The sequence below is a fragment of the Lucilia sericata genome, unplaced genomic scaffold (assembly GCF_015586225.1).
Source record: "Lucilia sericata isolate MDLA Ls3-8-SP2 unplaced genomic scaffold, ASM1558622v1 Contig000467F_arrow, whole genome shotgun sequence".
NCBI lineage: Eukaryota > Metazoa > Arthropoda > Insecta > Diptera > Calliphoridae > Lucilia > Lucilia sericata.
This window is the reverse complement of record NW_023994482.1, coordinates 116,862-142,500: the sequence shown is the minus strand read 5'-3', so window position 1 is coordinate 142,500 and position 25,639 is coordinate 116,862. Positions and strand designations below refer to the sequence as shown.

Here is a 25,639-nt window from a genome sequence, read left to right as displayed (position 1 = left end):
AACCTTAACCACTTTAGACAAAAAAACAAGATTTCTTAAACAAAAAAACATTAAAATTTAACAAAACAAAAAAATACTTGTTTTCTTTCAAAAAACAAACTTCAAGGTTTTTTAAAAGACACCAACAAAACTGCAAACGTTAAATTGGCAATATTATATACCCAATGATATGTTTATAGACGAAATAAAAAAAGAGATCATGACGAGGTCAGACGAGCCCCCAATTTTTTTTTTTTTTTTTTTTTTGTTGTTTCTCAACTCTACATCTATAGAACGAACAGTTTTTTTTAAACAACAAAAGAAATTTGCAAAAAAAAAAATAAAATGTATACATATTTTATTTACCATTAACTAAAAAATTTTTTTTGTTCTTAGTGATAAGGCAAAAAAAAGTTGTTGCTATTTGTTAAAAATAACCAAATAATTCTTATAAAACGCGTGATGTTTTCCTAAAATGAACCGGCCGTGTGCTTATCAACAGTAAATATTTATGAATTTTTTTTATAATTTTGTTTGTCTTCACTTTTGAAAATTTTTGCACTGAAAATAGAACATTCTAATATTTTTTTTGAACCGGCGATATGCTGGACTTGCCGATAAGTATTTAAAGAAAGTAAATTTTGAAACAAAGAAATTTGATATGTTTAGTAAAGCATATAGGAAATAAAATCCAACATTAATTTAGAAAATACTTATGTTTTCAGACTAAAGTAATTATAGATAGTGTTAATAATATGAGATAATTTAAAATTTTTGATAAGAACGAAAGTGAAATTTATTGTATAATTAGTTTTAATACCATTGGAAATTTTCAATGGACAAAGTAAACAAAATTTTTAAAATTTCTAAAAAGAAATTATATTATTTGTTGTTTTAGAATATTTTATTTGTATTAAATCTGGACCCAAATAAAATTATGCCACAATCGTATTACAACAGCATGTTAAACCTCACCTATCGGAAGTATCAATATTTCATCAAGTATTCTTTTCTAAATTCCTTAAGTTTCAAATCATTATTTTTATTTTTAAAGATTTTCAAACAAATCTATTTTAATTAATTAATAAAGGCACATGTAATACTATAATAGTATAATTGTTTTATTATGGCCAAATTCTTATCAGCTGTCAACAATTTACTAAAGTTCATAATTTTTTATTCAAGATTACCCCCCAGTTAGTAGGCGCTCATAGGTCTTGCTGTATCATTTTAAACTTTCATTTAAAAATGTTTTCATTTCAAAATATTCCACACAAGTTGAGATAGGTTATCAATTACGTAGAGACGTGATTTAGTAACAAATTATAAAGATCATTAATATAATTTGTTTGTAAATATTTAAATTTTATTTTTAAAATTAATTGGAGGATTTGTGTCCATATTTTACACAGAAACCAAAAAAGTTTCGGTTAAACATTTGGAATTAGTTGTGTTGAATCTTATTTTAAATGAAATTAAAGTAGCTTTCTCTTGAGATATATACAAGATGTGCAGGTTTATTGCACTCCCAAACACTTCATACAGAGAAACTTCAATTTAATTATCTCGGAAAACTCTAGACTGAAAGAATATCGTTATCCAAAGCAGTCTTTCCGTGTAATTGGACGGCTCTAAATGGTGAGAGTGAGTATAGGGAGTTGTGTGTTTATTTTCATCCAAGAATTCGGGAATAAAATATATTTTAGGATTCAGATTCACTTTAACCTGCTCCAGGCCAAAAAATTGGCCATAAACATAGCGGCTAATCGATATTAAAGAAGATCGAATCTTTACCGATAGTCAAGCTGTAATCACAGCTTTGATAGGTGTATACTCTACATCAAGATTAGTCCACGAAATAGGATAGAAAGGGATGCAATAGGTAACTGTTTAGCTAACTGAAGCCTCAATGTCCGATGTAGATATAGACTATATTTGCGAAATTCGGATTGAAAAGAGCAAACAACACATAGACAAAATGTTCTATAAACTTTCTCAGATAAGATGGAGAAACGGGCCAACCTATGCCATAACAAAGAGTATGACAGATAGAAAACCAACAAAAACTTACATTGAAAAGTAATAAGTTAAAAAGTCGCCGTTCACTACTTATTCATTAGCATTTTAAATCACTATTTAAACCCGATAATGGCATTGGAGGCAAGCACTTACCATGCATAATATGTAAGTTATTATAAGAGTAATTCAAAGTAATGCAGACGGTATGTAGTATGTAGTCATTGAAAAGTAAGTGGCCATTACCGAGTTATTGCTGGAATCCTACTAAGACTCTATGAATCCATCTAGCGACGTATTTGACACGGAATCATATCGATCTGGGATTTCTTGTAACAAAGGTACGGGGCATTCTTGTCTAGAGACTCATTATAATAAGGCTGTTTTGGATACCAGAAGATTGCAATGTACGAAACGAAAGGGATTAGAGGGTAAAACTATCCATTTGTCACTATTATAGGTTGATCTCTGAAAGTCTTTGAGATATTACTAATCAGTCCTGGAATTGTAAAATGAATTGCAAAGTATCAAAGGCCTTATGGAAAAGATATCATGCTAATGTAAATAATATTATTATTGGACAAAAAGATATAGTCTATGGACTCGGTCAGGGATTTTAACGCGGCATTGTTCTGGCCGTATGGAAAAGACTTCATGCGAAAGCAAACAAGATACTTATTGGGCTTGGTAGATGACAAGGATTTTAACATGACATTGTTCTATTAGAGCTTTTTGTCCGAAAATAAGACAATACTGTCCAAAAAGATATAGCAGCATTATTTGCAATCTACTAAGTTTTATCAATGGAATCAGCCGTTTTGTCGGTTGGGGGCTAGAGAAACGTTTCTGATTTCTGAGAGAAGTTGCACCATATGATGCAACACACTATTCTCGAACCTTTGCCTGATATATTATGTATTTTAATATTAGTCACAATCAAATATCTGCGACCTTACCAATTTCATTTAAAATATCATTAAAAATATATCAAAATATGATAAAGAAAATTCTAAGACAATTCTGTGTTAATTCTGTTTTCAGTAGAAACATTTTAACCTTCTGCCTTTAGTACAGGACAAAAATACTAATCCAAATTAATTAAAATTCTACTGAAAGAAACCTAAATATCTCACACAAAACAATAAATTTAATATAGTATGAGTTACTAAGCCAATTAAATATATTTAGACATTTACTATATAAATATAACAAATGCGTCAAGTTATTTTAATCAAACACCCCCATATAATATTATGGTGTCTTTGCTACTTATAATGTATGGAATTTTCCCACTTATCTTAAACAGACGGCATTATTACAACAACAACAAAAAGAGAGAAAAAAAGAACCGAAGTCCAACAAAAGACAGACAATAAAATATTATTAAATATTTAATAACCAAAAAATAAATAATTTATATGAAAATATCTACAAATGAATTGAATAAAAATGCAACCAGTTTTTACTTAGATAAAGATTTAATACAAATAAAACATTAATTAATTTAATATATATACTAGTAGTACTTTATTATATTGAAAAACAGCTTTAGTTAAAAATGTGTTACACGATTACAGCACGTGATAAAAAGTTGATTTTTGTATATGAAAATAAGCTGACTAGGTTGTGGAATTATACCAAATGAACCAAAGAGTTGTTTCATATGGGTTTCTTTTCAAAAAAGACTAATAATAAAATTAATTTTATTACATTTACGATTTTCTGTGTGCTGCTATTGTTATAAAAGTTAGTTGTAAATATATTATTTTAAAACACATGTAGTATTTCTTTCGTAGAAAATGTTACACACATTTTTTCTCTGTTGTTTAGTAAATTAGATAAGGAAAACATTTATTAGGAACAACTTATAGATGGCCTTTAATTAAACAAGTTTATTAAGTCTAGTCTATAGATTTATGGCATATAAAACAAATGTGGAAACTAATATATGATTAGAAAATATTACATTTAACAAAATTATGTTAATATTTTATCATTAAAGTTTTAATTATAAATTTAAATATGATTTTTATTTGTATTTTAAAATTAAATTTGCATACAATATGTTCTATTCAATTAAAGATATCTTAATATGTTTCCTTCTTTATATCGTATATAATATCCAAAAATTAAAGTATTTCATTGACCTCTGCCAACGATGTTGTTTAGTTAAAAGAAAAGGTCACCTCTTGAACATTATATATTACACTAAAACCCCTCCTAGACTCCTCCTAGTTTTGAGTCCGTTTCCTTTCCTCTAGTATAACAGTTAAGTAAACCCAATAACAAAAATCATATTTAAAGTAAATATTATCTACTTTCTTTCCGCTTAGCGAATTTTATTATCATTAATATATTTTCAATACAAAGAATTTGTTATTATTGTAAACAATTTAACACTTTATCTACTGAAAGCTATTTGCTACATTTTCTATGGAATTTTATTATGTATTTGTTTTCAATTTTAAATTTCATTCAAAAACACAAGTTCTATATTTTTCTATAAACAAAATAACAACAATCTTGTATATTGGTTACTTTTGTTTACATAGTAATTATTACGGATGTTATTATTGTTAATTATTATGTATTTACCATTAGTTATTGTTGTTTTGGAAAATTATTTAACTACAGATTTGCGTAAACAAAGTTTAATAATAACATAACATGTAAATATTTATTATTTGTGCAAATTTCAAGTGTTTTTTTTTTTAATTAAAAGGATTAGTTAGTTTTTGTTTACAAGAAAATTAGAAAAATAAGTAACAAATATTGATTTTAAGAAATTCATAGCGTTTCGTTATAAAATAGTTGTTTTTGTTATTTAAAAATAAACTAAATTGTTGATTATTTAATTAGTTCAAATTGTGTGTAATAAGTTCTAAAATCAAAAGATGATATTAGATGTGTAACGCTGAAAATCGATTTAAAAAGTTTGATGTACATATATTCTTGAAATTAAACTTCACCAACACCAATGTTTGATGAGTCGCATTGTATAAAAAACTCACGCTCAAAGTTTGGTAAAGCTAGCACCGGTGCAGAGGATAAAGCGTCTTTTAGTTTTTCAAACGAACGTTTTGCTTCTTCCGTTAAAGGAGACGGTTTTGAACTCTTCTTTAAACAATCGGTCAGAGGACCAGCCATGTCAGCATAAAGTTTTATACCAGTTGGCTATGCCCATGAATCGTCTGATTTGTGCAGGTGATTTTGATATAGTGAAATTTTTTATGGATGCTACCATCTCCGGGTCAACTATCAAGGTTCCCTTACCGACTATATATCCTAAATAGAGGATTTGTTTCCGGCAAAGCTTGCTTTTACTCACATTTATTGTCAGTTTTGCCTTTTTAAGACAGTTGCCAATATCACCTAGAAGTGTCATATGTGAAACAAAGACTGGACTACAAACGAGTATGACCTTGTCCATAATTCTGCTCTTGTTTTGCGTACCATTACACAGACCAAATGACATGTACTTATAATGGTACAAGGGTTTGCCTGAACTGCGAAAGCAGCCTTTTCTTTTGAGGATTTTTGTCAACCTAATTTGTAGAAATGCATCCTTTAAATCAATTCCTGTAATGAAAAAGGCATCTTTCAACCTGCTTAGTAATCCGTTATGTGCGGAAGCGAATACGAGTCCTTTTTTCGTTACAGCATTGAGTTTACGTCTCTATACATAGACGAACTTTACCGGCTTCTGCACCAGTACCACGGGTGAACAGCAAGGCGAATTATATTCTTCAATCACGCCCATATTAAGTCTTTGTATTCCTTAATATGCCTCCTATTGACAGGGTGGCGATAAAGGGTGATGGGTAAAGGGACTATATTTTAGTCGAATAATCGAACAAAAAATCGGAGAAAAATTGTTTCGAAAAATTGAAGATTTGATGTTTTATAGAAAAAATAGGAAAGAAAAAGTAGACCAATCGTTCAAAAAAGATCGAAAAGTTGTCATTTCATGAATTCTAAGAAGTTGAAAAACCTAATTTCATAAATTGTGAAGCCGAAACTAGAACGTTTTGTTTCGACAGTTGAACTAGAGGTCTATAAGTCGAGTTTCAATTTGAAACTTTCAAACAATTTCGAATATTCTTTTCAAAAAATTCGATAAATCGACTATCTTTAAGAAAAAAGTTCTGTCGCTGTGGGCTTAACCAAACGTAATGTTACGGTGCCCAAATTGCCGAAAAAAGTCAAATATGTCAAAAATCCGAATAAATAAAAATAATATAAAAATTTGAATTAAAAAAATTCGAAAAAAGTAAAAAAGGACCTATTAAAATCATAGCTGTAAAATAATGATTAATAATCGTAATCATTATTAATTAGATTATTTTTATTAAAAAGGTAAAATTAATGATTAATTAACGATTATTTTCAATTTTTTTAATTAATTATTGATTACGATTAAAAATAATCTAAAAATAATTAGGGATTAATTGGAATTAATGAAAATAATAGTGTGTAATTTGAAAAACATTTTTCCATTACACGTAATGTAAAAAGATAGAGAATTGTACCAAATATATTAAAATTAATCAAAAATAATCAAAATTAATCCTTGAAAATAATCAAATTAATTATTTGATTAATTCTGATTATTTTTGATTATTTCCATTAATTTTAATTAATCCTGATTATTTTTAGATTAATTTTAATCGTAATCAATTAATAATCAGAAATTTTATACCAGAGAATTAAATAATCATTACGATTATTTTTTAAAAATAATTTAATTGATTATTAATCGTAATCGAAATTTTACAGCTATGATTAAAATGTTAAAAAGACGACAATTTCATATTTATAAAAGTTCAAAAATAATTTTGAAACATTGCAAAAAAGCAGAATTTCATAAATGAAAAGTCAGAATGTCGACTTTTTGGTTCAACTATAGAAGCCTTCTTTAAACCTGATCACATATTATAAGCTTTATTTTGACGACTTATAGGTAGTTCCTCCCAAATCTAGAATATATTTCAAAATGATGTTAGCACTACCCAATTTTAAAAATATGTATGTAATTTAATATTTGTGTACCTATATAATTCCAACTTACCAGCAAAACGAATTTTTATCAAATCCAATGGATGCAAAATCAAAGTCGATGTTACACCACCCGAAATGCCAGCAACTAAATGCTCATATTTAACATGTGAAAATAATTTGAATTTTCCATTGGAAACACTTGCAGGAGATTTAGTCGAATTCATGGCGGACATTATTTTTTTTTTTTTTTTAATATAAATCTAACTTATTGAAAAAAATATGTGTATATTTATTTAAACAGGAACTTTGCAAGTTTTTTCTTTTTAAAAGTTTTCTCTTTACACTCTAACGCGTTTAAATAACCTTCTAAAAAAGGATAATTTTTGTATCACTGTTATTTAAAAAAAAAGTTTCAAGTTTTGTTTTTCTTTTAGTTACTCTCACTCGTTAGTAAATTTAACTATATTTCACAATTATTTTAGTAATTTATTAAATTGTGCTAGTTTTTGCTTTGTTTTTGTGTTCAAAGTTGCTTTCTTTGTTCTGCAGCTTGTTTTTTGTTTTGTGGAATAGGTTTGGGGGTTAATTGGGGGATGATGATTTTTCTAAACTTATTATAAATCTTTGGTGTATTTATAGTCTAAAATATTGTTGTTATTTAAGCTATAAATCAAAGATTATCTTTAGTTTTCTTTAATAAATCTAAATTAAATTCAAGACTGTTGTTAGCAGAAGAAGCCTTTTTAGAAAAATCAATAGTCCTTGTCGAAATGCTTCTTTTTGTGTCTTGCTTTTTTAGTGTGTTTTTATTAAAGCACATCTTCCTCTGGGAATTTGTAGTTTGAAAATGTTTCTTTTTTTATTTTTTCCTGCTCTCCAATTTATAGTGTGTCTACTGTAGCGTAGCTTATGTTTCACTTGAAGTCTGGGCAAAAATGATGAAATTCCAGCAGACGTTTGTATCACGTTTTCGTTCCAAATTGTCGTTTATTTCTCTAGCTTGTTTTAGTTTCTCATTCCGTTGTTTGAGTTTTTTTTATAATTTCTTTGTCTTGTCTAACACTTCCTCTTGTTGTTTTGTTTTTTTAATGTTGGTTTTTTAGCATATTTTTTTTTATCTACATTCAGCTTATGTAATTTGCAAAAAAAAAATCGTTTTCATTTGCTGTTAAAACTTCCTTTAATATGTTTTCAATTTCACTTGTACTAGTTGCTTTTCATTCGGTTTAATTAATTTCACGTTTATATTGTTGAATTTTCTTTTCGCAAACAATACTTTTAAAATAATTCTTGTTATGCGAAAATTTTCTATACACCTATTTTCTTTATTCGTTTTCTGTGAGAACACGTCTGAACGCGCTGAACTGTCAAATTGGAATGTTGCAGAAAAATGATTTTTTTTCTGTAGTCGTCTGCACAACCAGAGCCCTGCGCCGACAAATATTAACAACGGTGGCGGCTGACACTAAAAATAGCGACGGCGGCTTAAAATCGACTGTAAGCCGGCTAAGTTTTCAACTACGTTTAATTTTTAAATAAAAACGATACCCGTTAATAAAACAACCTTTTGATAAAACAGCAAACCCTAACAGCTGTTTTTGATTGTTGTGTGGTGAGTTTCTGTAAAAACGTAAACAAATGAAACAAAAACAAATTACTGGACATATTTATTTTGTGCTAAGAAAAATTTATGTATTTTTATAATGTTTTTAATCCAGTGCAAGTGTTCTTGGTGTACACTATCTACCTCAATAATAATTCCGGTTTCTTTAGAATCAAACCTTTTTAAAAACGCCATATATAATGTGCAATTCATTTTATATTCCATGACTGGTTGATAGAGTCACGGAATCCATCGGAGATCAACCTAAAAAAATGAAAAGGGGGTGGCTTTAACTTCTTGTTCCGTTCATATGGGGCAAGATTCGAGCCTCACCGTGTCAGTTCGCCAGATATCTCTTTTGTGTATATTGCAGGGTCCTGGTACCCAACACAGCCTTATTGTAAACGGTCTCATAATAACACTTAGATCTTTTCTTCATTCTACGGCTATGCAAGATTACAGCTATGACATATTAATGCTTTGAGTGCAGCATGACTATCTTACCAGAGACCGGTGAACAATGTGATTCCCTATTTGTTCCGTCACTTTCAAGATCGCTAAATCACCACTTGGAAGACACAACCCATCAGGGAGTCAAGGAACATTTTACACCACATCGAAATATTGGTCTAATATCCATAAAAGTATATCCTGGGATCTTATTACAGTCTAAGACCATCTAGCCAATATTTGCCAAAATAATTTTAGTTGATGGAGTTTGTTATTGAAAATGGACAATATCGGTATACGATAAACTCATCAGGGAGCCAAGGAACTTTTACACCGAAATATTGGTCTAAAATCCATAAAAGTATAGTAAAAGTATAGAAATATTTTTGGTTGATGGAGTTTATTATTGTGCTTCTATATTCCAGTATAGCGAAGAAAAACAACAAAAACAAGTTTTATAGGAACTAAAATCTTTTTGCCAAATTTTACGAGGATAGCTTCATATTTGACACTGCTCTCATATAAGGTTCATCTAAGGAAATTATTTTACAAGATTTATATGATCCCAAAACCTTGGTTCGTTCAAAATTGACCCTACCCCCATATAAGTTCCCCTTCAGAAAATGATATTAACACCAATAATTGTAATAAAAATTCCAATATAGCAAAGAAATTCCCCATAACCAAGGAGTCAAAATCGTTTTGTCAAATTTAAGGGGATCAGTCCATAATTTAACCTATCCCCGATATAAGGTCCACCTCGGGAAATTACTACCGCTTTTAACTGGCTTAAAAAATGTATAGCTATAAAATTCAACATAACAACTTTTATATGAAACAAAATTTATCTGTTGAATTTTGTAAGGGTCGGTCCACAGTTGACCCTACCTAAAATCTCAAACAGATTATGCCATCCGATTTCTACACTTCCAACTTAAAGTTCTATATATGTTTTTATCGTGCACAAGATCGTCCGATAACAGTTATATATCATTTTCTATATACTGCCATAGTAACATTTTTTGTGAAAAAAAGTTTGTTGTTGTAGTACACCCCCTAGAACGATGAAATCCTGAAAAAAATGTATGCCATCCGATTTCTACACTTCCAACTTAAAGTTCTATATATGTTTTTATCGTGCACAAGATCGTCCGATAACAGTTATATATCATTTTATATATATGGCCATAGTAACATTTTTTGTAAAAAAAAAGTTTGTTGTTGTAGTACACACCCTAGAACGATGAAATCCGGAAAAAAATGTATGCCATCCGATTTCTACACTTCCAACTTAAAGTTCTATATAGGTTTTTATCATGCACAAGATCGTCCGATAGCAGTTATATATCAATTTATATATACTTCCATAATAGCATTTTTTGTAAAAAAAAAAGTTTGTTGATGTAGTACGCACCCTAGAACGATGAAATCCGGAAAAAAGTATATGCCATCCGATTTCTACACTTCTAACTTAAAGTTCTATATAGGTTCTTATCGTGCACAAGATCGTCCGATAGCAGTTATATATCATTTTATATATATGGCCATAGTAACATTTTTTGTAAAAAAAAAAAGTTTGTTGTTGTAGTACACACCCTAGAACGATGAAATCCGGAAAAAAATGTATGCCATCCGATTTCTACACTTCCAACTTAAAGTTCTATATAGGTTTTTATCATGCACAAGATCGTCCGATAGCAGTTATATATCAATTTATATATACTTCCATAATAGCCTTTTTTGTAAAAAAAAAAGTTTGTTGATGTAGTACACACCCTAGAACGATGAAATCTACAAAAAAATGTATGCCATCCGATTTGTATATTTCCAACTTAAAGTTCTATATAGGTTTTTATCGTGCACAAGATCGTCCGATAGCAGTTATATATCATTTTATATATACGGCCATAGTAACATTTTTTGTAAAAAAAAAAGTTTGTTGTTGTAGTACACACCCTAGAACGATGAAATCCGGAAAAAAATGTATGCCATCCGATTTCTACACTTCCAACTTAAAGTTCTATATAGGTTTTTATCGTGCACAAGGTCGTCCGATAGCAGTTATATATCAATTTATATATACTTCCATAATAGCATTTTTTGTAAAAAAAAAGTTTGTTGTTGTAGTACACACCCTAGAACGATGAAATCCGGAAAAAAATGTATGCCATCCGATTTCTACACTTCCAACTTAAAGTTCTATATAGGTTTTTATCGTGCACAAGATCGTCCGATAGCAGTTATATATCATTTTATATATACGGCCATAGTAAAATTTTTTGTAAAAAAAAAGTTTGTTGATGTAGTACACACCCTAGAACGATGAAATCTACAAAAAAATGTATGCCATCCGATTGCTACACTTTCAACTTAAAGTTCTATATAGGTTTTTATCGTGCACTAGATCGTCCGATAGCATTTATATATCATTTTCTATATATGACCATAGTAACATTTTTTGAATGTTTTTTATTAAAAGGCATTCTGTAACGATATAATCCCAAATATATTTATATTTTATCAGATTTGTTCCTTTCCACATTTATATACATATTTTAATTGATCAAATATAATTTTTTTAAAGTAAATCATGAAAATCAATTTTTTTGAATCTTTTCCACGTGCATAAACACATATTGAAAATGTAAATATTGAAAACGAGTTTTTGCGTCTTTTTCACGTGCAAAAACACATATTTGTAAACAAAAAAAAACTCACCACACCAAAAAAAATGTTTATATTGATAAAACAGCTGTTACGGTTTGTTTTATTTTTCGTCGGGTTGTTTTCTTTATGTGCGTATAAAAACGGAATCCGATATATATATTGTTTATAACAACAAAACAGAGCAAGCTCAAAAGTTGTGTGAGAAATTATGCAGGGATGAATAAAAAATTCTTAAAAATTAAAAACAAATCCTTTCTCCAAGTTTTACGAGAATCTGCCGATATTTAACCCTATCCTCCATATAAAACATCTTGCAGAAAATCAGTTTCTAAAAAATTTTGCATTAAGAAAATTATCAATAACGTAAAAACAAAGATATTTTATTTGTTTATTTACTAGCTATACCCAGTGTGCTGTGCTACCCTAAAAGCAATATAAATAAGAAACCCACTTAACGATTTTGATGATTCTAACTACAATGGTTTTCCAGATATACAATTTGTTACATATGGGAGATTCGACGCAAATTATTGCAAAAAAAATTTGAAGATTCTAGCTCTAATAGTTTCTCAAATATACGAATTTTTCTATTTAATTCATATGGGAGCTCCAAACCCCCCATGTCTATAGGTTCAATATTATAGAAAATTCAAAAAAAATTTTGAAGAACGAAAAAGTAGCAAAAAGTTCCCTTTTATATGTTATCACTTAATCCGGACTGTACATTCCTAATTTCATGTTTCTAGGTTCAATATTATAAAAAATTCAAAAAGTACCAGTCGAAGAACGAAAAAGTACCAAAAAGTCCCCTTTTATATGCTATCACTTAATCCGGGCTGTACATTCCTAATTTCATGTTTCTAGGTTCAATATTATAAAAAATTCAAAAAAGTACCAGTCGAAGAACGAAAAAGTACCAAAAAGTCCCCTTTTATATGCTATCACTTAATCCGGGCTGTACATACAGTCAAAGAACGAAAAAGTACTAAAAAGTCCCTTTTTATAGATTATAATTTACTCCGGGCTCTACATATTTATTTTTATGCTTCTAGGTTTAATTTTATGGAAAACTCAAAAAGTACCAGTCGAAGTACGATAAAGTTCCCATTTTATAGATTCCCATTTACTCCAGGCTCTAAGTGCTTAATTTCATGTTTCGAGGTTCAAATTTTGTAGTAAGCTCAAAAAGTACCTGTCAAAGAACGAAAAAGTGCCAATAAGTCCCATTTTATAGATTCTCATTTACTCCGGACTCTACTTGCTTAAATTCATGTTTCTAGGTTAAATTTTATAGAAAACTCAAAAAGTACCTTTGTAGAACCAAAAAGTTCAGAAAAGTCCCTTAATTATTAATTTCATGTTTCGATTTCAATATCATAGAAAACTCAAAAAGTACTGGTTAGAGAATGAAAAAGTACCAAAAAATATCACTTGGTACCGGTGTTCCAAATAACACCATATTAGCATATTTAGTTTTTCTTGAATAAAATCAAATTTCCCGTTTTTACCCCCTTTGGTACTTTTTTCCTCTCCATTAACAAAATAAAAAGTCTGTTCCAAGGAGTTGCAACATCGTATTGGGAGCCCGTTATTATGTATTCATATGTATGTATAAGTTAATAAACCAAAAACAATGTTTTATAAAAAAGTACCAAAAATAGGTACAATTTTCACCCCTTAAACGTCCGAATATCCAAAAAGTACTAAATTCATATTTTTATTTGTTCAAGTTATGAAGGATTCAAAAATATTTTTTGAATGTTCTCTGGTTTAAAAGATACATGGGGTGCAAAAGATGTACCAAATTACAGTTTTTACCCGTTTATTCCCCAAAGGGGCCGAATTTGAAAAAATTACCGGACATCTGTCCGCTTTTTTTAAATGAACGACAATAAGCTTTAACTGTTTTTGTAACTTTTCTAGTTTAGGAGATTTGAGGTTACCGAATTTAAGTTTTTACCCTTTTTTAACCCAAAAAAAAAAAAAAATTCCAAAAATCCCGTCTTATTGGATACATTTGGTGGGAAACCAACCTCCTGCCCAAATTTCAGCTCTTTAGCTTCAACCGTTTAGGCTCTACGATGATGAATCAGTCAGTCAGTCAGTAAAGTTAGAATTTTATATATGTATATATAGATGTATATAGATTTCATGCATTGAATTATACTGTAAAACATTGTAATGTTCGACTTGAATTCAAGTTTCGTTTTCACTGGAGAATGCTATCGAATTAAAGTGTAATGAAAGTGTATTTCAACACTTGAAATTTGAATGTTTGACTGGAATTAAACTTGTTTTAAACTACAATTCCAGCAAGAATGCTTATTTGGTATAGTGTGACAACTACAAGGGATCTAAAGTCGACATAAAGCCCACAATAGTTAGTACCAATATTTTGCCCAAACAACATCTACATACCTAGCCAGGTTATATCCTCTAGAGCTTCACTGAAAGGCACACCAGACAGACATCGCGCTCTATTATGGGTGTATGGTAGTGATTCTGCTGAGATCAATGGTATGATAATAGTTTGTATCCCAAGGATACCCCCTGAATACGGCAATCAGCTTCCGTCCATTGCCTCTAGGTGATAATATACCATGCCACCACTAGCCGACCGACCACCACCCGCCTAGGTGACTAGGGAGGTATACAATTGCCACTCTCTTGTGGGCATTCTTCCAGGAGACTATCATGATGCCTCCTCTTTCTTGAAAAGAAAGACGTTCTTTATAGACAAATAAATAATTAATTAACACCATTATTTACATTTTTTAATCTTCTAGATCTCACAAATATGCCAAATCTAAAATTCAATAAACACTTTTGGATATTAAACGAAAACAAACCCCGCCTGGAAAAACATTTTCATCATAGTTATTAACAATTTAACTAAATTAAACCCAACACTTGCTGTTTCTTTGCACAATGACCCTCGGTTAGTAGTATAGCATACAATCTTATTAATTTCAATTGTTAGTAAAAAATTATTTTTTAATTTAAAGAATATCATTTTTGTCATTTTCGATTTTTGCACACACACAACAACAGTTTTTTTTGCAAATAAAAAATGCAGAAAACAGTTTGGCGCGAAAAATTCTAGCAGAATTTCTTTTCGCAGTCGGCAGAATTGACATCAACTGCACTTCCCATTTAAAATACACATGTTTGATACACTAGCCCTTTACGGTATGACATACCAGCAATGTAAAAAGGTGTAGCTCCGTTGACGTCAACGAAGCTGGTTTGAAGTAAAAGCAGCGACTCGAATTAGGCGCGTACAACACGAAATTATCTGAGGCGAAGCATAAACATCGAACGTTGAGCAAAGTTCTACACCGGCTAAATTTCAATGAGCGGCTTATTATTAGATAAAATAACTTCTTTAAATGAAAACAAATTAATTGTATATTATAAAATACCATAAATTTAGCGAAAGTGTTCTGTAAATTACACAAAATATGGCGAAATTTTTAAACCGTATTAAGCTGAAAAATTTGCGGCGGCATTGACATTTTGTTCGGCGGCTAGGCTTAGTCGTCTTAAAGCCGAATCGGCGCGGGTCTCTGACAACAACGCGAAAAAATTATAACAGAGTTGTATTTAATAGTAGTCACAGGAAGTGTTGTAATTCAAAATGGGAAAATTTTATTCAATAGTGAGGTAAATTAATTATAACAGTATTTTTTTAAATTTTAATAATTTATCGTTTTTATATAATTAAAAGTAATTTCTGATGAAAAACCCAGGAAAAACATTCATGTCTGTTCTGTAAATCGAAATTTGAAATTTTAAACGTAATTTGAATAGAAATTCTTTTTGATTGCACAGTGGAAATAAATCTGACATTTGTAAAATTCTGGTCCGATCAGGAGTGGAACCCACAAATATTCCAAGGACGGAGTATATCTTTTTAAAACGAGTGCCATTTGTTTCTCGTCCGATTTCAACGATCTAAATTTTGAAAGGCTGAGATTGGGTATATTATTTAATGTAATTAAGATATTGACATTTCAACGAAAGCCCGACAATGACAAAGAAGATGCTCCAGAGTTTCACTGTCCTCTCTACAGGCTCTACATTCGTCCGAATACACAAGTCAAATTTTGTATAGTTGTGCCCGTGGTTCTGCGCGTACACTCAAAATACGTACCATTTTGAAAAGGCACCCCACTGGATCTTTGTGGTTCTACCCACCGTTTCGTTATTCCAAGAGGCCTTAAGGCACTATATTGCCCGTACGAGTTAAAACAAATAAATTTGCTCTTGCGTTGCCGACTACTCCCGAGTAGCCTGGTACCCATATGATGTAAACCTTACCTCTGGGAGAGTATTCTGTTAAAGCTATCTTTCAATCCAATACGGTCTATCTTTCAATCTTACGGCCCTAATTGCCTTCTTGCTGCCATATTTATTCTAATCAAATTTACGCATTCCGTTATTGCACGGACTTCTGCCTATAATTATAGGCAGAAGATATCGTTATAATATCGTTTGGTTTATTGGGAAGCTAGTTTTGTGATAGGAAGAATGTAGTATATTTCTGTTTCTGGCTCTTCTATATAGAACACCAGGCTCGTTTTGTCATCAAGATTAAAGCCAACGGATTCCTACTGGTATTTGCTCTAGTTTTCCGCTAGACCATGACATTCTATCTGGGATAGGTGTTTTAGAGTTTCCGACATATTCCGTTTCTAGTATGTGATCGGGCAAATCCGATGTTTGTATATAGCGTTCCAGTATAGATAGATGACATCATTTCGATAAAAGTCGAGAGGCGTTCGGCTGTAAGTGCCGCCTCATATCTTATATGTTTTTTAATGGGTGGAATATCTAACAATGTTTCCAGTTTGATATTGCACTTTTTGTTTTATCACGCTTTAATAAAACCAATGCGTTATAAGTAGGTCTAAGGCCCCATTTCGTGCCAATGGTTCTTTTACACAGCGCCCAGAACCGATGTGCTTTGTCAATCCTATCCACTATATGGAGTCTACTTTACTCTGTCGGTCAACGGTATCTTCTTGACCAGGAAACAGGTTTCATACATACTTAGAAAATTTCTTGTGAAAAGGTTTAATTATTCGCCCTGTCCACATGTTGGGCATATATTGGGGACGGGACGGTCTATGCGGGACCAGTAGTCGTTGAGCCTGTTGCTCCATCCCGATCTCAGTTGTGCCAGAGCAACTCTTGTTTTTCGCGGCAGGTTCTTCTCTATTTCTGCTATGGGCGGTGGGCGACCTCCAAGAACGACATTCTACTCTATCCTCCAGTTTATAGTCTACTCTATAGTCCAGTCTATAGTCTAGTTTAAAGTCTAGCCCATAGTCTAGTCTAGGTTATATTGTAGTCTATAGTCTAATCTATATTATAGTCTAGTATATAGTCCAATCTATAGTCTAATCTATAGTCTAGTCTATAATATATTCTATAGTCTATTTTATACTGAAGTACATACTCTAGTCTATAGACTAAAGGAAAATTAGTTTAGTACTTTGAAACCTAAAAAACGTATAAGTTATAAGTTAGTACTATTTTAAAATTTTAATTGTCCATGCCTGATATACATCTCTTTTCAAACTACACAACTAATAAATTTCCATGTGGGCTCTTTAGTAATTCGTCCGAACATTATTTACATTAAAGCCTAAAAGTATGCAACACTTTGGTAAATTGAAATACAAAGTAAATAATAATTCTACGCAAATAAAAACTGATCACTTTTTTTGTTTTCTTTTTATTTAACTTTAATTTTTATTTTCTTTGAAAAAAATTACAAAAAGTATTTCTTTTTTGTTTTATTTGGGAGGAGGCATAAGTAGTTATAATAATTGTTATAATTAAATGGGGGTAGTGTTTAATTTTTTGTATATGTTTTTATTATTTAATTACAAAAAATATTGTTTTTGTTTTCTTTTCTGTTTTTACCTTGGCTTCTTCATTAAGATGTAATAATTAGAGAAAATATTGTTTCAAACAAACACGGGCGGATTTATTAAAATAGTTTGTATGTATTTTATTATGTTTTTTTTAGTTTGTTTTATATATATTTGGAGGGTTGCTTGCTTTATTTGATTTATTTAATAATTATTACCAAGAAGAAAAAATAATTTAATTTAATGACGCTGATGCTGCTGCTGTTTGTTAAGTAAAGAAGGCAGATGGTTAATTACTTTTGCAAATTATTTATGATTATGATAGTTGTAAGTAGGGGGGGGCGGGGGATATTTTGTAACAAATTAAATTCAACAAAATAAATTAAAAATTAAAAAAATGTGTGTTTTTTTTTCATTTTTTTTTTGTTGTAGTCATCATCATACTTAATTAAAGTTGAGCTTTTTTGAGGCTTTTTTTTAAATTAAAAAAAAAAACGTTGATTTAAAATGGTTTTGTTTACGATTAAAAATTAATTAAGTTTTGTTTTTTTTGTTTGTTGTTTTATAATTAATAAAAAATAATAATAATAAAAAAATTAATTTATAGAAATTAAAAAAATAATAATACAAATAAAAACAATTTTATCAATAGTAAAAGAAAAAAATTGTGTTAAAAAAAATCATAATAAATACAAGAGAGGTTAAGTAGTAAAAAGGTTTTAACTATTTAAAGAAGAAATACGAAGAGTAAAATTTAAAATTATTAAAAAACTAAGATGACAAGCATTTGAATAATACAAAATAAAATGATAAAAATTATAATTAAAAAAAAAAAATTAAGAAAGGAGTAATACAAGAATACAAAATTATAAATTATTTAGAGCAAATATTTAAAAAATATATAATTTCCTTCTTCTTTGTGGTTTGTGTAATAATTATAATTAATTATAAAAAAAAAAACAAAAATAATAATAATAAAAGAAAGACACGATAAAACGTGCACATTTCTTTAGCTTTTTTCCTACACTTTGCATTTTAACTTATTACTTTAATTTGTAGTTTTTTGAAGTTTTCTTTTGAAAATTGTTTCTTTGTAGTTGTTGTTGACAATTTGTTGAAGTAGTTTTGTAGTAGAGTTGAAAAAGGTATTAAAGTAGATTATTTAACTACAAAATTTGTAGCAGTAGTAGTAGTAGTAGTGATAGAAGAGTAGTACTAGTTTATATAAAAAAAACGACGCAGAAGCAAACAGCATTTACGCCTCGTCTGACGCTGCAGTAGCCGAAGTACCATTGTCGTTGGCGCTCGAGTCGTTGGTATCCTTTTTATTGCTATCGGAGGCTTTGGTGTCGTTATTGCTGTTGGCATTATTATTGGCATTTCTAGTGGCTACAGCATCGGTATCATCTTCTTGGGCCCTCACGGCGGCTTCTAGAGCACGTATACGATTTTCATGTTTAACAATAATCGCCTTAAGTTTACGTATCTCATCGGTGATATCACGCAAATCTTTTTCCTATATAATTATAATGAAAAATTTGTTTTATTAGTTGAAAAACTAAAGACTTTTGAATATTTTGTTTTTTTTTTTTGTACTTACAGTTATACCACTAACCGTCGCTGACCCACTGGAGGCACCAACATCGGCAGCATGATTTCCACCACCCAATGTCGCTGTGCTGGCACTTTTTGAGGTTCCCACTGCTGCTTTATTGAGTATATTGGCCTTCTTGGATACCGACAGCGATTTGTTGCCCGAATTTGATACATAACCACCCTGTACAATAGAAACACGATCCTATTTAGATTTTTTAGTAATTCTGTTCATTAAAGTTTTGTGAAACAAACAAGCAACACAAAACACAACTAGCGGGAGCATATACACGCACAGCAGCAGCGAGCGCTTACAAAATGGAGAAGTCATGTAAAGAGAAAACTCTCTTGTGGAAATTTTAAACTTCTCTGGTGAGATTTTTTTCAAACGGCAATTACATTAAGGATTTTGTTACAGTTATTTATACAGTTATTCCTGTGCAAATAACTAAAACAAAACCAAAATGTCTTGCCAAACCGTTACTTATACATTTGCTCTAATGACAACTGGAAAAGATCTTTAGATTAGTAATGCACGGATCTATTTCCTCTCTTTTCGATTATAAATTGCGGATCACCTGTTTTCTGTATAAGTTCGGTTGTTAACAAAAAACATCACCAGAAAGTTAAAATTTTCGTTTTTATGGTTTCATATGATAGTGTGATTTTCATGTATGGACTCCTTCGATGATGTAATGAATAAGCATATGAGTTATTAAAGCATTTGTCGTATTAATTTAGGGACTTTTTAAACAAAAGGGCTTAAACGGCAGCATAATAATAGAACACATTCAAAAACCATTAAATTTTCAAGCAATTAACAATATATAACTTCTTAACATTTAAACGAAACACATTTTTTAGTTTTATTATTTAGAGCAGAAACTGGGTAAAACTCAACCAGAAGCAGAAACAAACAACATAACTTAACCAATCAATAACCAGGCAAGAACAATTTTGTAAAAATATTGGAATACATTAAATAAGCAGAGTTTATAAATCAAGAATTTTGTTTAAACTCGAGGGGCAGGATGTTGTGGAGATTTTTAAAAGTAAACTTTTAAGTTTTTGAAATACTTAATATTCTGTAGGAGGAGAAGAACTTGAATTGTATTATTTTTATTTTCCCAAATATTAATTTACAGGAACTTCTACTAGAGTAGTTTTCTCAATGATTTATTTGGATTGTCTTCAAATTTCATATTTTTCAGATTTTAGCAAATAGTTCTGTGATAGACATATTCTATTCTATTATTTCTACTACATACACTTGTATTTCAATTCGAACTATCATAGTCTATAGGCCTGTCTATGGATCAATCCTATTGTCCTATCTATAGATCAGTCTATGGTCTTAAGTCTTATGTCTATAGTCTTGACTATAGATCAGACTATGATCTTTATTTTATACTGTAGGTCAATCTATATTCTAAAGTATAGATCAATACTTAATCTTAACTAAAGATCAGTTTATAGTCTCGAAGATAGATCGGACTATGATCTTTAGTCTTGACTATAGATTAGGCTAAAGTCTTGATTATAGATCAGTCTATACTCTTGACCATAGATCAGTTTATAGTCTTGACTATAGATCCGTCTATGGCCTTGACTATAGATCAGTCTATAGTCTTGACTACAGATCAGTCTATAGTCTTGACTATGGATGAGTCTATAGTATTGACTATAGATCAGTCTATAGTCTTGACTATAGATCAGTCTATAGTCTTGACTGTAGATCAGTCTATAGTCTTGACTATAGATCAGTCTATAGTCTTGACTATAGATCAGTCTATAGTCTTGACTACAGATCAGTCTATAGTCTTGACTACAGATCAGTCTATAGTCTTGACTATGGATGAGTCTATAGTATTGACTATAGATCAGTCTATAGTCTTGACTATAGATCAGTCTATAGTCTTGACTGTAGATCAGTCTATAGTCTTGACTATAGATCAGTCTATAGTCTTGACTATAGATCAGTCTATAGTCTTGACTACAGATCAGTCTATAGTCTTGACTACAGATCAGTCTATAGTCTTGACTATGGATGAGTCTATAGTATTGACTATAGATCAGTCTATAGTCTTGACTATAGATCAGTCTATAGTCTTGACTATAGATCAGTCTATAGTCTTGACTATAGATCAGTCTATAGTCTTGACTGTAGATCAGTCTATAGTCTTGGCTATAGATCAGTCTATAGTCTTGACTATAGATCAGTCTATAGTCTTGACTATAGATCAGTCTATAGTCTTGACTATAGATCAGTCTGTAGTCTTGACTATAGATCAGTCTATAGTCTTGACTATAGATCAGTCTATAGTCTTGACTATAGATCAGTCTATAGTCTTGACTATAGATCAGTCTATATTCTTGACTATAGATCAGTCTATAGTCTTGACTATAGATCAGTCTATAGTATTGACTATAGATCAGTCAATAGTATTGACTATAGATCAGTCTATGGCCTTGACTATAGATCAGTCTATAGTCTTGACTATAGATCAGTCTGTAGTCTTGACTATAGATCAGTCTATAGTCTTGACTATAGATCAGTCTATAGTCTTGACTATAGATCAGTCTATATTCTTGACTATAGATCAGTCTACAGTCTTGACTGTAGATCAGTCTATAATCTTGACTATAGATCAGTCTATAATCTTGACTATAGATCAGTCTATAGTCTTGACTATAGATCAGTCTATAATCTTGACTATAGATCAGTTTATAGTCTTGACTGTAGATCAGTATATAGTCTTGACTATAGATCAGTCTATAGTCTTGACTATAGATCAGTCTATAGTATTGACTATAGATCAGTCAATAGTATTGACTATAGATCAGTCTATGGCCTTGACTATAGATCAGTCTATAGTCTTGACTATAGATCAGTCTATGGCCTTGACTATAGATCAGTCTATAGTCTTGACTATAGATCAGTCTGTAGTCTTGACTATAGATCAGTCTATAGTCTTGACTATAGATCAGTCTATAGTCTTGACTAAAGATCAGTCTATAGTCTTGACTATAGATCAGTCTATAGTATTGACTATAGATCAGTCAATAGTATTGACTATAGATCAGTCTATGGCCTTGACTATAGATCAGTCTATAGTCTTGACTATAGATCAGTATATAGTATTGACTATAGATCAGTCTATAGTATTGACTATAGATTAGCCTATAGTCTTGATTATAGATCAGTCTATAGTCTTGACTGTAGATCAGTCTATAATCTTGACTATAGATCAGTCTATAATCTTGACTATAGATCAGTTTATAGTCTTGACTGTAGATCAGTATATAGTCTTAACTGTAGATCAGTCTATAGTCTTGACTGTAGATCAGTCTATAGTCTTCACTATAGAACTGTGTATTCTTGAGGTCAGATTAGTCTGTTCACGATGAGGAGGATTTGTACATCTGCGGCAATTCCCTATAAGCGATCTGAGGATGATCAGCGATCTTAATTAAATAAAGTAAAGTAATTGGTAAGTCTGGGTGATTATCTACAGGTAGCAGTCGTCGATCGGAATGATCAGGATGGAAGGATCAATACCGATCTGTGGCAGTCACAGCAACAACCAAAGATCGTCACTGTGTCATTGGCACGCATATTAGGAAACGATCTTGCTTTCATCAATTATTGTAGAAGTTATCACAAACAATTTTCCAGCATTCACTATTAGCTTTCAGACATACAGATGAGGTAACTGGGATAAATCTAAGGCATTTCCAAAACTTCATCAACAAAACTAGTTGGTTTCACGATGCATGTACTGCGCCTCCCGTGGTATCATAAAGGGATCAAACAAAATGGACCCTAGTGAGCTCCTTATAGAGTAACTGATCTACTAACCTCGCCGAATCTAATACGTTTCACAAGGTTGTATTTGTAAAAGAATATACAACAAATATTGTATTCTCTAGTGAAAGTTTAATATGTAAAGGGGCCAACTAAACCGAAGTGTGCTATTTATGTAGCCAGTTAAAAACAAAGGTAACTGAACTTATTTAAGTATACAAATCATGAAAGCCTTCTATTGTTTCCGAATTTCAAATGTTATTTTCAATAGAAAGAAAGATAGCAAATTTTACTAAGATCAAGAAATCTAAACTTATTCAACACTAATTCTTAAACAGAAATAACTAAATTCCATTACAATCGCCTAGCTCCTACGGGGGGATAAATTCGCAAAAGAAACTCAATTTCTCTAGAACTCTTTATCGTGGCAGATCAAGACAGTTCCATATATAAGAGAAATTTTGTTAGAATTTCTTTTACTATACATTTACATATGTATATGATAGCTACTATGCACTCAAACATTTTGGTGGCTATGGTCAAATCATCAAGGTAAATTACATGATACCATAGCTAAACGCATTTAGCACCTTGAGTACTGTATTCCAATATTTATTGTAGCGTTGTTGTTAGGCAAGACAAATGTTAACTTACTTTAAGCGAGAAGGTGACTGGATCAGCATCTTCACCCATAATCCATTTTTCGGCGGTGATAGCAGCATCTTCGGCTAAAGTGTCGGGATATAAATCCTCTTGGAACAAGTCCGATTTGCGGGGTACAGTCATGGAAATAACTTGACACAAGCCATTATTGTTGAGACGATAAAATTTGGCAATTTCACAGGTGGTGACATCGCAGCCACGTTTTGGCATCATGCCAATACCACGTTGGGGATCGGGTGTTTGGAAGGTATTGATATAATGGACAAATGGAGGTTCGGGTGTGACCTAAAGAGATAAAATTTAAAACATAAGTAAAAACATAGTGTTCGTATGTTAAATAAAACTTACTTCAAAATATCTTATGACCGAGTCACCTTTACCACAGAGGTATATAAGATTTGTATCGGGATCGTATAGAGGGAACATTACACCATTGGATGTATCCAATTCAACCATAACAATAGGTTCACTTAAGGCATCGGGTGCTCTAAGAGAATATTGTCGCTCTGAGGAACGATTAAAACCGGTGGTAAAGATTAAACCATGACGTAGGAAAATTGCTCTCGTTGCCTTTGAGCCTTCATGACACAAGGCCTCACTCTCCAATTCACCATTGCGCGGATTATAGATACGTATCTTTTTATCTTTGCAGGTGGTTACCAGTTTAGAGCCATCCCAATTGAAACAGGCACTGTAGACAATATCAGGATGTGAATCAATGTGTAATAAGATTTCGCCAGTACCCACATTCCAGATAACAACCTAAGGTACAACAATAGAAAATAGTTATAAATTGTTACAAAAATAAATACAATTTTAAGTTATCAACTCACCTGATTGTCCGAGCCGGCTGTTAGGAGAACATTTAAAGCGGAGGGATGCCATAATACCAAACCAACACGTCTTTGATGGAAAACTAAATCCACCACAGGTTCGGTTAAAGTTCTTGAGAGACCACCATCGGGTATTTGCCAAACTTTAACTACACAATCTTCCGAACCGGAGGCAATAACATTGTCATTGTGAGGACACCAGGCAATATCGAGTACAGGACCCTTATGACCACCAACAAGTGGATGATCGGCAGCAATACGTCCCACCTGGTAGCAGAAGATAAAAGGAAATTAATTTTATTTAATTACGACTAACATGACATGTTTTTGCTCTTATATTATATGCATGAAAAACACCCATTTAACCAATCATCCAAAACACCCACTCACACCATTTGAAACATGACATACTTTTTCTTATTTGAAATATTAATATTTTTCGCTATCTGTACTCCCTGTACTTTTCCCCATCCTCTGCTCCTATTTCGATTTCAACCTAGATTTTCGTTTGTTTTTTTCTCAGCTTTTCATACATGTTTAAATTCATTAAATATTGTTCATTAATTTTCTTGTTTTTTTATAAATATTTTTTTTTTCGTTTTTTAATTTTTGCATACAAAAATTTAAAAAGTTGTTTCAATTCTTAAAATTGCAACATTTACACCATTTCCTATAACTTAAAATACTTCTTGGAGTTTTATTGTGTTAAGTCATGAAGCCCTAGTTCCGAATTAGCGGATACTTGATTGATTAAAATTGATCTTAATTTTCCTTTTTCGGAGGATGACATTCACTATCGAACAAGAAATCCAGTACTTTTTTTTTCTTAATTTCGATATTGAAATGGGTTTTTCATGCGTAAGAAGATTTCGATCAAGTATGAGGTAATTCGGACCTAGGTCTACGTGTGGCACTCAAATCAAAAAGATTGTCATTCCAGCAATAGATGAATTAACAGGAAGTTTTCCCATTTGTCTGCAAATCAGACGAGGACATTAAAGCTTTGGAAATTTACTGATTTGTATATCATCTACGTAATTAAATGGCACAAACTAACGTTTCAGACTGCGAAACAACATCAACCTAAATGTTTATTAACTTTCCTAAACCAGACAAACCTACCATTCATTTGGCGTTCCCACGACAATCGGTT

General features: G+C 31.1%; 2 protein-coding genes across 5 annotated transcripts in view; both read right to left on the bottom strand.

Moving 5' to 3' along the window:
- The window catches only part of LOC119605239 (mitochondrial folate transporter/carrier), a 22,563-nt gene extending 14,175 nt beyond the window's left edge, over nucleotides 1–8,388 (bottom strand). For all 3 annotated transcript variants that reach the window (XM_037958219.1, XM_037958221.1, XM_037958220.1), the window contains exon 1: nucleotides 7,064–8,388. In XM_037958219.1, the coding sequence (XP_037814147.1) occupies nucleotides 7,064–7,226 (163 nt within the window). In that variant the 5' untranslated portion in view covers nucleotides 7,227–8,388. The remainder of the gene's footprint in view (nucleotides 1–7,063) is intronic.
- A 9,497-nt stretch (nucleotides 8,389–17,885) lies between these two features.
- LOC119605240 (coronin-1C-A) overlaps nucleotides 17,886–25,639 on the bottom strand; it is a 51,333-nt gene continuing 43,579 nt past the window's right edge. Inside the window, exons 3-7 of one of the 2 annotated variants that reach the window (XM_037958222.1) lie at nucleotides 24,487–24,753; nucleotides 24,002–24,415; nucleotides 23,645–23,938; nucleotides 19,193–19,390; nucleotides 17,886–19,108 (exon numbers count right to left, since the gene is read on the bottom strand). In XM_037958222.1, the coding sequence (XP_037814150.1) occupies nucleotides 18,848–19,108; nucleotides 19,193–19,390; nucleotides 23,645–23,938; nucleotides 24,002–24,415; nucleotides 24,487–24,753 (1,434 nt within the window). In that variant the 3' untranslated portion in view covers nucleotides 17,886–18,847. The remainder of the gene's footprint in view (nucleotides 19,109–19,192; nucleotides 19,391–23,644; nucleotides 23,939–24,001; nucleotides 24,416–24,486; nucleotides 24,754–25,639) is intronic. The other variant, XM_037958223.1, reaches the window with a different exon arrangement.